General features: G+C 47.7%; 1 protein-coding gene across 13 annotated transcripts in view; it reads right to left on the bottom strand.

The window, feature by feature from the left end:
* Positions 1–18,080, bottom strand: part of CELF2 (CUGBP Elav-like family member 2) — a 527,290-nt gene that overhangs the window by 51,948 nt on the left and 457,262 nt on the right. For 12 of the 13 annotated variants that reach the window (XR_007153807.1, XM_047865599.1, XM_047865602.1 and 9 more), the window contains 3 exons: positions 17,734–17,813; positions 13,453–13,611; positions 9,266–9,329 (listed from right to left, as the gene is read on the bottom strand). Coding sequence is in view for 12 of the 13 variants with exons in the window: in XM_047865599.1 (XP_047721555.1) it covers positions 9,266–9,329; positions 13,453–13,611; positions 17,734–17,813 (303 nt within the window). In the remaining variant the exon portion in view is untranslated. The remainder of the gene's footprint in view (positions 1–9,265; positions 9,330–13,452; positions 13,612–17,733; positions 17,814–18,080) is intronic. The other variant, XM_047865604.1, reaches the window with a different exon arrangement.

Below are 18,080 nucleotides of genomic sequence, written 5' to 3'. Positions count from 1 at the left end.
CTGCCTTCAACACACACCCCTTCTTTGTGTCAGCTGCAAACTCACTTGTCCTGGTGTTTATAACCCCGTGGCAGTCACCATATCTTACCTTGACCTTATGCATATGTATCTCTTACCTTCTGAACTAAATACTGAGCTCTGTGAGAATAGCCTGTCTGATATTCAAGTCCACCTAAACAGACAGACATACACACTCACAGCTGTACACATGGTGGGTGACGGGTGAATCTACACAGAATGAATGGACGGGGCATCGAACGGATGAAATTTTCATTAACGCCAGGTAAGAGTACCATCCATAGACCCAACCAAGTGTTCATTTTCTCCGCTGTTAGTCCTTCAGTATTTATAACAGCTTTACCTACTGTTTCCCTCAGTTGTTCATTAATCCATTTTACAAGTATTTATCAGAACTATGCGTGTTCCCAATCTCACCCACTGGCATTCTTGAGAGCCCAGCTGACAACACTGGGTTCTGTATTTCACTGTCCTCTTTGCTTGGAAACCCAGGGCTGAAGCCTGGTGTGTCCTCCACAGTGTCCCCTCTACCTTTGTTCCCACACATTGCCACCCGAGAGTGTCTGCAATCCTATCTGGCCTTTCCCTGCCTCCATCTGGCAAACTAGACAGGGGACTACAGCTCTGGGGCACCACAGTGTGTGTGGGGCCAACTGTGTTCAATGGTCACACTGCAAGGGAAAGGAAAATATGGGCCAAGGGCAGCAGAGACCAAGAGTGGAAAGGAGTGGTCATGGTGACAGGCAGCATCTGAGGGATTTGGGGAAAAAAGAAGATGAGAAGGATGAGATGGAGAGAGGCAGCAAGCAGGAGGACCTGTGTGTGTCTGCCAGCTCATCCATCTGTCTGTCCATTCGCCCACGTTCTTGTCATCCATCCATCCATTTATCCATTCATTTGTCCATCCATCCATCATCTGTCCATCCGTCCACCCACCATCTGTCTATCTGTCCCTCTATCCATCCATCTGCCCATCTATCCACCCACCCACCCATCCAACCATCCACCCATCTGTCTGTCCATCCATCCATCCATCCATCCATCTGCATGTCCATTCACCCACCTATCTATCCACCCACCCATCTATCCAACCATCCATCATCTATCCATCCAACCATCATCCGTCCATCCACTAGGCAGTTATAGAGAGGCCACCTTAGGCCAGACCCTAGGCACAGTAGGAAGGATTAAGTGGAAAACCAGACAGCACCTGCCCTCAGAAAGGCTGCTCCGTATCAGAGCAAGAAGACAGGGACTGGAGGGTGATCTTACTTCATCTGTTTCTGGAAAGAGGCCCAGACTCAGAAGCTCATTCTCCGTAGTCTTTGATGGGGATGAGCACTGCACTGGGTAGCTGAAGGAGGCAGGGGCTTCCCAGTGGAGGACCGCGCCAATCCTTCCACTCTAGGCCTTTTGTGGTCCTGTGTGCTGACCCTGCAAAGCTCTCACGCCACCCCCGACCCCTGAGAAATAAGCGCTGAGCCTGTGAGCGGTGGCCAACAGGGCAGCTTCCTTGCCAACTTTGTGGAGTGAGGACCAGTTCCCAGCCCTGACCCCCATATTTCTGCTTCTCCTAATGCAGAGGCAGGCATCCCTTCCTTCACCCTGTCCTGTGCTGCTAGGGCTGGGATCACACAGCATCCTCTGCTGGTGACAGGAGCCACATTAGAGCCGGTGCAGGCTGGTCACCAAGAGTGCGGGCCCTGCTCTCAGACCCCTGGGTTTAAATCCTGGCTTCACCCCACCTCCCGACAGCCTCTGTCACCTTGAGCAAACTGGCCCAGCTGTGTGCTCCTCAGATTCTCTAGGCGTGTGGTGGGACCAAAACACGACAGCCCTCTGGAGGGTTGAGAGATTAAAGTCTTCGATATACGCAAAGCTCAGAGAACAATGCCAAGTGCAGAGGAAGCCAACAGCCCAGGCTCTTTTAGCCAGGTAAAAAAACGCAGCGACATCGCCTCAACCACGATGATGACGGCGCTAAGAACAAAGCATGTGCCAGGCATGTTCCTCACACTACACGTGCGCCCTTGCTCAGCACTGGTAACAAACCCACATGACCAAGCCACTACCGACACTGTACACACTATGCAGAGAGAACACGGAGGCCCGGAGAGGAGAGGGGCGTCGTGCCTTCTCTCACGGCAAGCCTGGCCTCTGCCCACCACCCGGCCTCCCCACGCATGCTCCTTGTTCTTCTGGTTCCACCTGGAGCTCTTCCCTCCTCCTCCTCCTGGTGCTCGGGCTCCGCTTCCCTCAACGTGGCACCCTTACGTTTAGGGGGGTGGGCGAGGGGTGCTGGGCCTGGTGCTCCAGGCCCCTGGGGGCAAGGCCCTGGGTGCGCCATCTCCATCGGGAGCTAAGAAGTTAACCGGGAACCACACCATAGCTGTGTCCTACGTCTTGTTCTCTAAACTACAGACTCAATCCTTTAACTGCTTAACGTGGTTTCCTTTTCCAGCCATTACCAGAATCCCTGACACCACAGATCACTGGTTTCAGTTTCCTCAGGGAACAGATGGGCCGTGACCTCCTTCAAAGCCCCAAGCATGTCGCACGACTGTGTCCCTCCTGCATGTTCATCACCTTAACTCGGCGTTCCTAACCGCAGTCCACCGAGGGGACGCACGGGGGCTGCGAACTCCCTAAGATCACGTGTGAAGGTGTGTGTGGTCCGGCATGCGCCTGTTTCTGGCGACAGATCCTAGGGACCAAGAACTTCCCGCCTACCACGTGGCAGGTGAGAGGTGGGAGTCTCGGGGGGATAGCGGGGGGGGGGGGGGGGGAGGCCCCGGCCCGAGGAGAGCAGTGGCTGTGATGGAGAATCGGAGGAAACCAAGGCATGGGACTGCCTGCTGGGGAGAGAAACTGAGGACAGAAACAGCTCTAGCTCAAGTGAAGGAAGCCAGACACTCTCCAAGAACTTCTGGGCTGAGGCAGCAGGACAGCACCCCCCCCCCCCCCCCCCCCGCGGGTCTCACTGGCCAGGCTGCGGGGCAGCGAGGCACCCGCTCCCCTCCCTGTGGCCTTCTGTCCGATGTGGCAGAGGGCCGAGGCTCATCCTCCTGTGCACCCCTCTGGGAAGATAGCCTCCCATGAGCGGCGAGGTCCTTCTAGGCGCTACTGTTGTGCCACCCTGGCCACAGGGCCCGTCCTGGGTGGGTGGAGAGCCCCAGACATTCCCCCAGGACACACGGATCTGGACCCTTCACTGCCCACTGCACACAAGCCTGGAAGTGGATGTATTGGCTCTTCTGGGCCCAGTGCTCCTGTGACCAGTGTGGACATCCCACGTGTGCTATGTCCTAATGAGGGTAGGGCACTGGGGGCCATGCTGTTCTGGAAAAGGCACCTGCCCCGTTTAGGGAAAGCAACCCAGAAGCTACGTGAGGCCAGCCTTCCTCTCCCTTGAAACCACATGGGACGGTCCACGGGCTCTCTGACCTCCAGACACTTGCACACTGGCCTGCTCGGGAGGCCCGGGACCTCTCCTCCATAGACTTGCTCCCTCCCTGGGCCCAGACAACACTGGCGGCCCCTGCCTGCCAGCCTTTTTTGGGGGCTCTTTGCGTTCCTGTTTGTCCTTTCCGGGTGCTTTCTTGTCTATTTGGGGTATGTGAGCCACCCTGTCCCTTCCTCTCTCCCCTGAGTCACGGACCCTCCTGGTTGTCTGCCTGCGGGTGGCTCTCTCGGTCACACCCACACAGCTATAGGAAGGGGCGACCAGTCGGGGCGGCCTCACCAAGAAGCGGGCTGGGGCCTGGCACGTGGTGATATCGCAACCATTTTTAACCTCACCTGGCACTCTGCTCAGAGGGGCACCCTGCAAACTAGGGGCAATAATCTGGGTGACTAGAAATAGAAAACGTTTAAATACATTTTATGAAATCCCACAGTGTGCCAGGATCAAGGTGGTAAAAAAAAAAAAAATAACTGGGGAAATACAGGCACCCAACTTTTCATTCATTACTTGGGAAAAGAAAACTCCTTCCCAAAACGAAGAAATGATGTACGAAACAGATGTGCAATATGCCTACTTGAAATTTAAGATTTAAAAAAATTATTTATAAGGAGAAGGGCATGAAAATTTAATTTAATGTTCACCTTAGGTAATTTTGTGTCTTATTGTTCGTAGCAATTACCATAAATCTGCATATCAATAAGCGAGAACAGATGTCAGTTGTTACAAGTGCTTGCCAATCAGGTCTGTTAAAAAGTGACAGATGGGTGGTTATGGAATGTTCTCATAAGGCCTATTAGCACATTCGCAGGAAGCGTCTGCGGTGAGAGGGTGGGAGGCTCCGCTCCAGGAAGGCCAGGCCATCTTCGCGGATCCAAAATGCGCACCCCACAACTCAGGGGGCCTCCAGCGCGAGCCCCTTGGCCCTCCCGTGTACAGGCCACTACAAAAGTCTCCCTTCTGCTCCCCTCGTCACGGACGGTCCGGGATGGTCTTCTCTGGAGAGAGGATGGCAAACTGATGAAAGGAGACCTGTTTTGTTGTTGGAAGCCAACATTTGCACCGTACAATTTCAGTGTTACTTTATTAAAAAAAATTTTGTTTTGAAGTTTACTTGAGAGAGAGCGCATGCGGATGACAATGGGAGGGGGCAGAGGAGGAGGGAGAGAGAGAGAGGGTCCCAAGCAGGCTCCACACTGCCAGTGCAGAGACCCACTTGAGCCTCGAACCCATGAACAGTGAGATCATGACCTGAGCCGACATCAAGAGTCAGATGCTCAAGCTACTGAGCCGCCCAGGTGCCCCCTCATTGATACTTTTAAAACCGAGACCAGATATTCTGGGAGAGAATTATTGCCAGCTTCACTGAATATGGGAAATACAGCAGTCCTCTCTCGCGTATCAACAGATAAACTCTTCCTTGTAGCTCCGTAGTAAAGTCTCTAACTTCTCTGATAACACTTCCTCACGCTGGGAAAAGGAAACAACCGCCCTAACAAAAAACAGCCCAAGGCTCGTGAAATGCGTTCCAGAATGAAGCGAGGCACTCTTCCTGTTACTGTCTCTGAATCTCTTCCTTTCGCACAGTTCTGGACTGCTCTCTGCATCACTGATCCAGGGCTTGGATTTGTTACTTGGCCTGTTAAGCCTTTTGCAGAGGAAAGTCGCCACAGCCCGTGCTGATGCAAATGTATCTGCATTTGCTGAGACACGGAGCGCCGTTTCAGGCTTCTGGGCAGTAGGGAGCTGAGGGTTTGGATGTATTTGCAATCCGGACCTGCCACTTACTGGCACAGTGACTCTGGGCAAGTTTGTTAATGACCCTCTCAGACTCGTGCTATCTGGGAACCCATACTATGCCCCTCACTGGACTTGTGGGCCCACGCAGTCATTTAACCTTTACATACTTCATTTTCCCAACTGCAACGTAGTAACAAAGTGCAGGTTTTGTGCTTGGCCCGCTGTGAGGATAAACTGCATGATTATTCCAAGGAGCTCTTTTCAAAACAAGATCGTAAAATATTACCCTTGTTTATGTACCACGATGCTCTTTGGAGATGGTAGCTGTTATAAAGAAATTAATGACCGAAAAGTCACTTTTCCCTTGTTCCTTTTTCTTCAGGGAAAAGAAAAAAAAAATTCAGACTCTTAGCTCAAGTTTCTGAGATTACAGAAATTCATGGGACAAAGATTACAGTTCAGGGAGGAATGGGCAAGTTTTTCTGACAGGTTTTCTTAGAGGGAAAATAGTATCAATCAAGGATGCTTCAAAAGTGTAAGTGAATGCATTCAGCTTCTAAAGATTTGATCCAAATCTAGCTTCTGCTTTTATTTAAAAAATTTTTTAATGTTTATTTTTTGAGAGAGAGAGAGAGAGAGAGAGAGAGGGAGGGAGGGAGGGAGGGAGGGAGGGAGGGAATATGAACAGGCGAGGGGCAGAGAGAGGAGGAGACAGAATCCCAAACAGGCTCCAGGCGTCAGAGCTGTCAGCACAGAGTCCAACATGGGTCTCAAACTCACGAACTGTGAGATCATGACCTGGGCCTAACTGACTGAGCCACCCGGGCTGCCCCAGCTTCTGCTTTTCAATTCCATATTCACTAAAGGCCCCTTTCTATAAAATCATGAAACACATGTGAAGTTATTTTTAGCTTGAAAGGAAAATGGTAAATTATTTTGGGGAAAAAAGTATAGTTGATGTCTCATTCGATTCTCCTGACACAAATACTTAGTGACTTGTCATCTAAACTTTCTTTTTCTTTTCTTTTCTTTCTTTCTTCTTCTTTTTTTTGGCTTTATTTTCTCCTTAAGCAGAAAGTGTTTTACTCATTGAAATGAGACACTTTAGATTCTAGTGATAAACCTCAATCTCCTGAAGGATAGACCATTCTATTCTGAGAGTTGTTCACAAAAAAATATTATTGGTTTCTGAAATGACATTTCTTTCTCTTTGGGGACAGCATTCCAATCTGGACTGAGTTTTACAAGTGGGTTTATTACGTAGCTCCGTAAGACATAGAGACGGCATGTGAACTGTGGAGGTGCCCAGCTGAGCTGTGCCACATCCTCAGCCCTCCACGAGCATCTTAACCTAGGTGGGCTCTTGGATTTCTTCGTATCATTTCTACCGGATGTCACGTCCACGCACTTGGTAACATGTTTGATACTGCACCGACTACTGCCAAATCCTCGCCAGCTCACCCGTGAAGATACTGCCATTAGTTGATATAATGTTTTCTGGGCTTAGGTGTAAGGCTAAAGTCAAATTTCTTAAATTGAAAAAAAACAGGGCATTTAAGTTAAGCTCCCCTGGGAATGTATCCAAAATACAAATCTGCGTTTGTCGATTTATAAATTTATTCACACATCCACTCAGAAATAGTCAGTAGCACGTCTCTACTAAGTTGGCTGAGTTCCTCAGCCCAGGCCATTCCATTCTTGGGGCCTGGTGACTTGGAGGTGGGGGAGGAAAGTGAGGAAGGAAGGGGCATTAGGGTGCCCCACCCGCCTGTGGGGAGTCAGGGAAGCCTCCTTCAGAGAGGTACTTCTATTCCCAGCCCCCCAGCTCACTTTGGAATACTGGTCTGGGTCACTGGCAAACACAAACGTTAAGTCCTACTTCAGGAGAAAACAAAAGAGCAGGAGGCCGTACAACTTGATTTTATATATATACAAAAAACCCTCCAACTACAGAGCTTCAACTACTCAGGAGGATAAGACCTGATTATCCCTATGAAGGAAGAAACCCCTTTCTGGAATTCACCAAGCAGATGGAGCCTTGACATTTACATCCTTGATACTCTAAACATTCAAGGTGATGTTAAGGCAGCTAATGGAGGGCTCAGCATTTGATTTCACAGCCTGTACGGACTTAGTGTGCTGAATTTTCTATGTGGAAGGTTCAAGAAGGTTCAAGAATGGGGTATTCTGGAAGGCCCAGAGCATTTACCGACTGCTTTAAATTAGCCATCTGCTCATGCGCCTTCTAAGGTCACTCCCAGATACCCTGAGTTTTTAAATGAGCACGCAGAGCATGTAAACGCTAACACCCTGACCTGCAGTGGTCAAGGCAGAGGAGCACAGAGTCTAATGACAAATGACAGGGTGCTATGTCCACCCGGGAAGACGCGCTTGGTAGTAGCCTCAGGACCCAGTGACCTTCTCTGCATAATTCAAGTGCCGCAGTGGAAGAGCCGGAGGCTTCCTCGAAGGAAAGACCCTAATTTCGGATCTGGGTGGGTCCATACTATTAGGAGGAAGAATAAATGTTGCACTGGCTGAAAATATGACACATCTTCACATTTATTTTAGAGCTTGCAATCTGGAGGTTTTCTCTTTAAAACGCAGAAAACTCCCTGAATATTTTACTTATGACTCTCTGATTCCCTTCACAGAACTAAAAATTAACCCTTCAATGGGATTCCTCGCTCCAAAGCCAGCTTCCCAAACTGTGTTCATAAAGATACTGCTGAATGATTTAATTTACCATTTTAACATATATTTTTTCCTAATAAGTGAAAAGCAGTATTATACAAAAAAAACCCCAAAAAAACAAAAAACAAAAAATAAGCTGGCAGTGCGAGAAGATTTAAAGCCCAATGAGTAAGTCTGCAGTTTTGTTTTTTTCCCCCTACAGGTCAATACATCCCATCAGACAACAGGTTCCCATGAGCCTGTGGGGCTGCAGGGGAAGGCTGGGCTGACGATCACAGAACCCACGTGAGGAGGAAGTCCTTCCAGATCCATTCAAAGTGAAACAAACAAACAAAACCAAGGATATTTATTTGGGGAGCAAAAAAAAAAAAGGAAAAAAAATGAGAAAAAAGGAGTTTTCGTAGTGACAGCAAAAGAAATCTGGCTTTTATTCTGCACATTCAGGTTTCATTTCATGGACTCAGGGTGTCTGTCCTTCATTAAAAACAAATGGTGCTTGATTCTAATGTGCCAAAAATCTGTTCTTCCCCTTGCCCTCTCTCCCCCATCTTTCTGGAATCAAACAAGGGAAGAGCCTTCTCGCTGTTCCTCACGGCAGGTTAATGGCACCTGTGTTCTGATTTATTGCGTGGGCCGCCTTCCCTGGCCCCGTGTAAGTTAGGATATCAGCCTGGAAGGTGACACCGTAGGAGTGACCTTTCTTCACTAATCACTGCACCTCAGTTACTACTGACACAGCTCATTATAAAAAGAAATCCTTTACGAGCCAGCTTTCAAATCCAGCCCCACTTTGATTTTCTTAAGAACAAAGATTATACTTCCACATAAAAGCTTCTGATGCACAATTCTGTCAACCGGGGTACTGAAGTAAAAAAAAGGCACCCTGTTAATTGTCTGTGGTTATCAAGGGATGGCAAACTGTATCAAAGATAGGCCTGCGATCCTGGCTTTCATTATGGAGGTCAGAATATTTATTGACTGCTTCTTATTAAAATTTTAGAAGGACGTCAATCATGGTGGCTGCCCCCCGGATAGAGGAACCTTGTTGGAAATTCCCCCGCAATCAATCCCATTAAAAACCAAAACCAAAACCAAAACGCAACACTTGCGGATGCTACACAGGGCTTCTCGGCCTCTCTGGCTCCCACCCACCGCCGGAGAAGCCCAAGGTGGGAGAGTGACTCCCGAGTGACTCCCCAGCAGCGGACTCTCAAGCGGACACCCAAGTCAGAAAGTGACCAGGGCTGCTAATCACTGTCTGTTCGTCTTCCCTGCTGGCGTTCTCTGCCTCTGAACCCACCCCGAACGGAGACAGCAGCACGCTCAACAGCAAAGGCACGTGTCAGGACTTACCAGCCATCTGCTGAATGCCACTGAACGCACCCAGGTTGCTGGAGGAGGTGGCCTGCTGCAGGAGCTGCAGAGAGAAAAGCGGACCGTCAGACCAAGGCAGGGACAGGACAGGGCCACGCCGAGCCACATGGGGGCCCGCCCGCTCTCCCTTGCGCGTACCCAGCCGCTTGCTGCGACTATTCACGGACAGAAGGCTCCCAGAGTCGGTGCTGTAAATCCATATTAAGGTCTAATCTCTATTAAGAAACACAGACACGGGGGAAACTCAGTAACACTGCTGCCTTAAAACAATCAATTTAGTCTTTTTAACAACCAGGTGTTAAATCTATCGAAACCAACGCGGCGTGACTAATGCTCTCTCTGTAGCCTAGCGGTTACCACCACTCATCTCTGCCAATCAAAGCCCATCCCTCGCTCTCCCACTTTCCTTCCCCACTCGGTGTCCTTCATGAGAAGCACACGGAACTCAAAGACTCTTGGGCCAACAGAGACATCACCACGGTAACTACGGACATAAGCATAGGTAGGCACAGCTACGCCGGTGGTTGACCAAGACAACGGTCACAATTTTAAGGTGGTCTTCACCGTCAGAGAGGAACATACTACTTGTCAAAACTTACAAGTATCTGGTGTGATGTGCAATGACACTGGGCAGATGTGTCGTCATCTTTTAAAGCCCAAGTTAAAATCAGGATCTCTGAGCTTTTCCTTAGAGCTTTCAAAAACACCCCCCTCCCATCCCACCCTCAATCAGTGGGTATCACAAGGTAAAGGCAGGTGGCTGCTGTCCTCAAGGGCTCCTTTATCTGTCTGATTCAGCTGAATTATAGATTAACTTCCGCCCTATACCACTAACCTGGATTTACTGATACTCTTTTGGATAAGGTAGATCAACAAAGACATAGGAACAAGCACGGAGTTCTCTCCTATACGCAAATGTACGTGGATACCAAATTCATCAAATTTATTACTGAGGGATGTTATGATACTATATGCTCAGGAGGAACAGGACCAATTCATGACTTCAAAAACAGCTTTCAGAAGTTATTTGGAGTGCTGCAGAACCACACAGCACTGTCCTTGCTCTGGGTAAGGGTAGATTTTTTTTTTTTCAGTTCAGTGCAAAACCGGGCCTACAATAGGGTAGGATTCAAAACTGAGCATCTCTCCATGGACTTAAAATCACCAAGTGGAGTGGAGTATCAGTGGCTGATTCAACCCGAGTCTCAATTACAACGATATTACGGGGATTAACAGTGACAGGTAACAAAAAACGCCAGCGATGTTCACTCATCCCTCCTGACTTGTTGAGATAGACTGTCTAGGGATTACACACAGACCCAGAGACACACACGAGGAGGAAGAAGTTAGAGATGAACCGCTCTGATAGAAATCCTTTTTCTGGTCTGGTATCTTGGGTTTCCCATTCTCTTGCGGTTGTGAGCCCTTACTCCCTTTCCTATTAGGTATGCTTAAAAATTAAAGGGAAGTAAAATTAAATTAGCTTTGAGGCCATTTTGAGGAATTAATAATGCCAAGTGAGGTGCGTGGAACTCGTGGGAAGTGTCCTTAAACGATTGCCAAGGGTTCCACCCACTGATAACCATCCTCGGGTGGGACAGAGTCAGAATCTGCCCCTCGACACAGAAGGAGGGAAGGCCTGAGAAGCCAACGGCCCTTCCGAAGAAATGGGACTTCCAACTGAAAGGGGCAGAACCGATATGGCAGAGAAAGAATGGAAGCCCGTGGCAGAAGCAAACATAGTTAAGAGCATATGAAAGTATGTTTTTGCAAGCGAGGCTGAGATGAATTCTCTTTCAGGGCACAGAACTAATCTGCAGATGCAATCAAAGAAACGTGCCACAGATTTTTGTGAGCCGTGGGGCATGGGAGATGTGCCAGGAGACTGGGGACAGGCACAGGTGTCTTGGTTTTTAGAAATGACAGAGTAGGAAGCTGGTTTCTTAGAAATCACAAGAAGGTGAGCCTGACATCAATCTCTGATACCAATTCTGGTACATGCAGTTAAACAGGTGTCCCGTGAACGACCGAAAAGCACAAGTTCGGGAAAACCGAATCACCGTTAAGCTGGACTCATTTCTTGTTTTGTACGAGTTCAGGTGGCGAGACCAAGAAGACGATGCGGCACGGCATATACGGATCTCGGCAAGACATCTGAGGAGATCTCTCATGGTGCCTTTGTGGCTATGACAGAGAAATGGCTAGAAGGCGCCTAGTCAACTCAGGCCACACTTTTGTTAACGGCTCAGATGAAGACGGGAGGAGAGCGTGCCTCGTTCAGTGAGAAAACACGTATCGAGTAGCTATCACAGCCAGACTCCGCCGGGCAGCGGGCAGGGTGGGCCGGGAGAGCGCCAAGAGCCACAGCCGCAGCCAGCTGCACAGAGAGCACACGGAGGGCTGAGGTGCCACTTGCCCGCCGGCAGCTCCGTCTTGGAAACGCTGCGGAGCCCCTCTGGGCCTCTCCGTCTGCACCGGTACAGGCAGGCTCTTCCCTCCCAAGATCACAGGGAGGACTGCTGTACGGAAGTGCATGGGCTGTTACAAGGTGAGGCTAACGGATCACGCGATCCCGAGGGGGACAGTTACCGTGTCAGGTAACAGGATCGGGACAGAACACACGTGGACGCACGCACGCACGCACACACTCACACCCACACGTGCGTGCCGAGAGAGGCCAGCACACGCCACCCAGACTCAAGAGGGGAAGTTATATTAATCAAGGTGAAGTCCCGCGTTCAGGTGCCAAGGCGGAAAAAGGGGCTGGAACACCATGGTTCGGCAGTAGTTCGAGTAAAAACCAATGAAAACCCAGACCAGTGTTAGCTGCCTTCTGCCTCACGTGCGACATGGTTAGTACAAGGGCCGCTGTAAGGCTGCATTAAGACAGTTTCTTTAGAGAACAGTGTGGAGGTTCCTCAAAAAATTAAAAATAGATCTACCCTATGACCTAGCAGTAGCACTGCTAGGAATTCACCCAAGGGATACAGGAGTGCTGATGCATAGGGGCACTCGTACCCCAATGTTTATAGCAGCACTTTCAACAATAGCCAAATCATGGAAAGAACCTGACTGTCCATCAACTGATGAATGGATAAAGAAATTGTGGTTTATATACACAATGGAGTACTACGTGGCAATGAGAAAGAATGAAATACGGCCCTTTGTAGCAACGTGGATGGAACTGGAGAGTGTGATGCTAAGTGAAATAAGTCCTACAGAGAAAGACAGATACCATATGTTTTTACACTTATGTGGATCGTGAGAAACTTAATAGAAGTCCATGGGGGAGGGGAGGAAAAAAAAAAAAGAGGTTCGAGTGGGAGAGAGCCAAAGCATAAGAGACTCTTAAAAACTGAGAACTGAGGGTGGATGGGGGGTGGGAGGGAGAGGAGGGTAGGTGATGGGCATTGAAGAGGGCATTTTTGGGATGAGCACTGGGTGTTGTATGGAAATTAATTTGACAATAAATTTCATATAATAATAATAATAGTAATAATAATAATAATAATAATGATAATAATAAAAAGACAGTTTCAAGTCCACACTAGGGGCCACTGCTCTGTGCTGTTTAGATCTCACCGGGGGAATTGTCTTAGATACTGGTCCCTGTATTTTACTCCAGATATTGACAGAAACGGGGAGCACAAGGAATGACAGGAAAAGGAAAGTTTAAACCGATGTAACCATGGTTGAGGGAACTGGGTTTATTCGTCCTGAAGGAGGATCTAATTTGGGGGTTTCAACTACAGGAAGAAACATCTGATCTTGTCAACACAGTTCCACAGGGAAGAGCCGAGACGGCCGATCAAAGCGGAACGGGATCCCGCCGGTCCCCACGTGGACCGCACTAACCTCTCTTCAGCGACACGCCCGCCTCAGTGTCGCCGTGACCGGCAAGCGCGCCGCGCCCCCTTCTCAGGCCAGGCCGCGAGCGGTCTCTGCCACACCGGTCAGAAATTTCACCCCGTGGGACTCCGCGGCCTGGGCCAGGCCTGAGTTAAAGGAGTCACATCCCGAAGCTAATCGATTTAACTTGGAAAAAGGAACGGGCGTCAACGCCGACTTCACTAACGTCCTGGGACTCGAAGAGCCCCCAAAGGAACTCTTTCTGAACTCAGGGGGGCGGGACGGCCCCCTCCTCGCGGCCCGGGCCCAGCACTTACCGCCAGGTACTGCGGGGTGAGTCCGCCCAGGCCCGTCAGGTTCCCCCAGGTGGCAGTGTTGAGCTGTTGCATCTGCTGCGCCAGCTGCTGCTGGAGGCGCCTTTGCTCTTTGTCCTTCTGAGTGTCCGCGAACTTGACTACGATGGGTGAGGAGCAGCCCTGTGGTCAGACACAGCGGAAAGTGAAGAGGGGGTTACCGCCTGGCGGAAGCCTCTCGTGACACTCAGCACCGGGTCTAGCTTTCTCCACTATCGTGGAGCACACGGAACGGTCTGGAATGGTTTTAAAACGGTTTGATATTCCTTCTTCTTCTCTGACCAGTACCATCAACAGAAAATTCCAGATACTGTCACTGGTTTCTCTGGGGATCTGGTGGTCGGTGCAGCCATTTGCTTTCTTGCTCTGATTATTAAACTGCCTCTCCTCCTCTCTTCGTGTGTCTTCCTCCAACCTTTCCGGGACCTCCTCAGAGACAAGACACCTTATCAACGTTCTTTAATTAAGCTTCGTGCTCCGCTCGTCTGACAGACAGAGTCGTCTGTGTGTCTGCCTGTTTCCACACGTGAGCAGGGGACAAAGAAGGAGAGATGCCATAATGGGGACGAAAACGTCCCTCGCTCATGTATCTTGTTCACTCTTTCCCATTTTCAGTGATGCATTTTTGAACTCAGGAGCGCGGGGATCTTCCCACCTGGGCACTATCGGTGGGGAGAAGTGGGTTGTTTTAGGAATGTGGATGAGGGAAGGAGAGAGAGAACGCAGGCCCCGACCAACCTAACTGTGGTGTTTGCAGACGGGCCTCCCTTCCTTCTCTAATGCATCTCCTCTCTCCACCCTGCCTGGGGCTACCACAAACCACCAGCCTCAGAAGCATATTCTAGCAAGAGGAGCTGGATCGGAAATGGCAGGAGGCGCCGACTTGGCTTTTTGTCTCACTGGACATCACCATTCTAGACGCTTTTCAGTTTTCATTGCCTTTAAAAGGCAAGGAGTAGGGGCAGTGCGTGAGGGAATGGCTCAGGGTTCTAGAATAGGATGAATTCATGTCATGTTTGAAGCGGATAAGATCATTTGGGAAAATAATGGCCTCCAGCATGAAGACTTCCTTCCCAGAACACCTCTGAGACTTTGGCCACCATTCTGCAGAGACACGAGCTCCTCCCTCCCTCCCTCCCTCTCCCTCTTACCATGGCTTGCCTACACGTCTCCTCACCATTAAAGTCCTTTACACTTTGCTGAGGTAAAAAGAAATAATTCTACCCAGCTGATTAAAAAAAAATAGACAACTTTTGTTGAAACTCAGCATGATAACAGACTTCTTTCTCCCCTCTCAGAAATTCTATATTCCTATTTAAACGAGCTCTTTCCCTTTCCTTTGGGTCATTTTTCTCTCTCCTCGAAAACAAACCTGTGTGCCTTCCCTCCCCCACCCCCCTTATCACCTTGGGTAGTTACTGGGGGTGTAGCTGTGAAGGTGGGAGGCTAGCGGGTCTGGTATTACCAAAACAATGTGAGAAAAATGAGGTGGCTGTTTCAGTGGTCAACCTCCAGCGAGCGTTATCAGTCTTCAGCTCTTGAGCCACGGTCACAGGACACAATGTTAAATGTCAACCACACAAAAATAATATTTCCACCTTTAAAAAAAATCTATACTTCATTTTTCTTCTTCTGCTCCATATTTCAGTACTTCCACTTTAAAGTGAGCAAAATACTCTGAAGATGGAGATTATACAGAGGGAGGGTTTTGTATGGAAAGGGTTGTTACTGCTGTATCAAATTTGTTCCATAACAAATGACAGCATCTCCTCCTAACAGTACATTTACTGTTGTGTTTTTCTTCCTTAAATACAAAAAAAAAAATTATATAAAAGCAAAAAATTAGGCCCAAAAGAACTTGTTTAAGCCATAAAAAGGAAAAATGGGCTGGGCATAGATCGGAGGAAAGTGGAAAAATAGAAGGTACGATATAAAAATTAATTATTCTTAAGAACATGTTCGTTTAAACCTTAACGTTCAAATCATTTTGAATTCAAATTTCTTAGATCACACATCTTGGTTAAAGATGTGAGCCAGAGTCCTGCAAATAACAAAATTAGTTAAAAAAAAAACAAAACAAAACAAACCAAACAAAAAAAAACCCCTGATGAACTTCAGTTGGACAACTATAACGTGACTGCATAATATATAATCTTCTATTTCAGTATTTTTCAATTCAACAAGACATTTAAATGTCTGAGGCCCCTCTGTTTGAGCATGGGTGTTCAGAATGAAAAACAAATGTACCAAATTTGATTTTAAATTGTAACAGAGACGTTAATAACCAAAGGATCAAGGATTTCTTAGAAAGAATATGCCCCATTCTCCATAGCAGATTCTTTTCATTCTGAGCCTATTCTTCCTTAGTTCGGGTTCATACCCAGGTCTGAGCTACGTTCCCGAACTTTCTCCCTGTAGGAACACAGGAGAACACAGACCAGCATCCTCTGTAGCTGTACTCAGGGGCCCAGATGAAGGCACTTGGGTTAGAGCTGAAAGAATGTAGGTTAAAAAATCATCTAAGGTACAAATCACTAAGTTACAGGAAATAAAATAATTATGAATGAAGCACATGTATGGAAGATAATAAATACAGGTGAAGACTTTTTTTTTTCCCTAATGGTACTTTCATTTTTCTCTCCAAACTGAAATGTAGCTGGGATTCAGACTGATCCCCAATAATGGAACAGCCGAAGAGAAAGTGGGGGACAAACACAGCATCAACCTGTGACTGCGTGTCGTACAAGACTGCATCCCTAGGAATTTCAAAGTCCTGCTAATTATCTCCTATTGTGGCCGATTTTCACCTGAGCTTGCCTTCAGGTAGGGGGGTGTGAGTATCTTAAAAATGCATTGCACTGAAAGGAAAACACAGTGATTATATAAAATATGTTAGGAATATCAAAGTCAAAATGAAGCTCGAAAAAGACAATAGGCTTTGCAATGCTGATATCAAAACTCAGAAAAGTACAGTGAACACTTAATGACAAGGCCATGCACACTCTTGCCCCCCTTGTCCACCCACCTTTCGGCTCACTATAAAAAAAGTTGCCCACAAAACATGACGCAGAATGATCACTTAGCTCCCAGCATGCTTTGGGAGATGCAGCATTGCAAAAAACGAACAAAACAAACAAATAAAAAATAACCCCTCCCCCAAAAATGGAGGTAAAAAAGAAGCGCAAACAATCCATAAAGAAATTTTTGCACATTAAATCAAATCGAAAATATTCTGCTTTTCGGAAGATGAAAACGTAACTTCAGGTAACGCCACAGGGCCACCTCTGGAACAGATCACCCATACACAGAGGCACGGTATACAAGTACGGCAGAACATGCATTCCCAAATGGTTCTATCAGACAATACCGAGTAAGTAACAGCATATCACTCTTGGAATGCTTTTGTGCAAAGTTCTGAAAGGCCAGACTCAAATCACAGGCTAGACAGAGCCGTCTCTCTACGTTTGTGGGTGAACACCCGCATCAGCGTATTTATCTTCCCCCAAAGCCACTATCTCTCATTAGGAGACCAAATTTGAGCCTTTATGTTTCTTTTACTGCACATTTTTTAGTAAAAAGACAAATCTCGTTTTTCAAGGAATTCTCAAACGTTAATATTTTCACTGGTTAAACAATGTAGGAGAAGTATTAATTTTCTCCCAACATTCTTGAAGCAAAAGCACAATTCTGTTGGACTGAAGAGAACTTGACCCCGTATTTAAAAAAAAGAAAAAAGAAAAAAAGAGAGAGAGGAAAAAAAAAAAAGAAAAAAAAAAAAAAGAACCCTGTGATGGACACAGGGCAGGCTGCAATTTGGAGTGAGGGCTGTTAAGGTTTACTCCATACCAACCCTGGACCAGGAACAGATTCGATCCTTTAGAGATCGAGAATGATTCTTGGTTTCAATTGCATCATGACACTACGTTGCAGGGCCTGGGCCACTGCAATAAAAGGCTCAAAAAATAATGTACAGCAAGTGGAAGGTTTTACTAAATGCATTTCAAGTCATTAGGGGAAAAATTCAGAGAGAGAGAGAAGAGAGCGAAAGAGGATGAGAGAGAGCGAGAGCGAGAGCAAGAGCGAGAGAGAGAGAGAGAGAGAGAGAGGATGAATATGAATGAATGAAGAGATAGTGCAAGTGTCAATCCGTGATTGTCACGTGAACAATCCGCGCAGGAGAGAGCTGCTTTATCATTCCCCATCATTTGCACAAAGAAAACAAAGAAAGGGCAGATGATACAGTACCTCCATGGTCTGAGACTGATGCATGGCTTTGATTGCATTCTGTGCCATTGCCCTTGTAGAAAATGTGACAAACGCACAGCCTGTGGGGAACAAGGGGACAGGGAGCAGGAAAGACAAAAAACAACAAGACAAAAGGGTTGGACGCTTGTTAAACCAACACAGTCTACGAGAACTGCCACAGGACGACACTGTTCTCAGTAGTACATAAAAATCAACAACTTCTCTCTTGGCTTTATCTTAGTTGGCTTTTTACTCACAGTGCGGACTTGCTAATCTGACCGAAGCAGAAAGATTTATTTATTGACTAGTTTCTTTTTTAAAATGGAGATGAGGGGAAAGTAGTTAGG

The sequence above is a fragment of the Prionailurus viverrinus genome, chromosome B4, assembly GCF_022837055.1.
Source record: "Prionailurus viverrinus isolate Anna chromosome B4, UM_Priviv_1.0, whole genome shotgun sequence".
Classification (NCBI taxonomy): domain Eukaryota; kingdom Metazoa; phylum Chordata; class Mammalia; order Carnivora; family Felidae; genus Prionailurus; species Prionailurus viverrinus.
The sequence above is the reverse complement of the archived record's forward strand: the minus strand, read 5'-3'. Positions and strand labels throughout refer to the sequence as shown.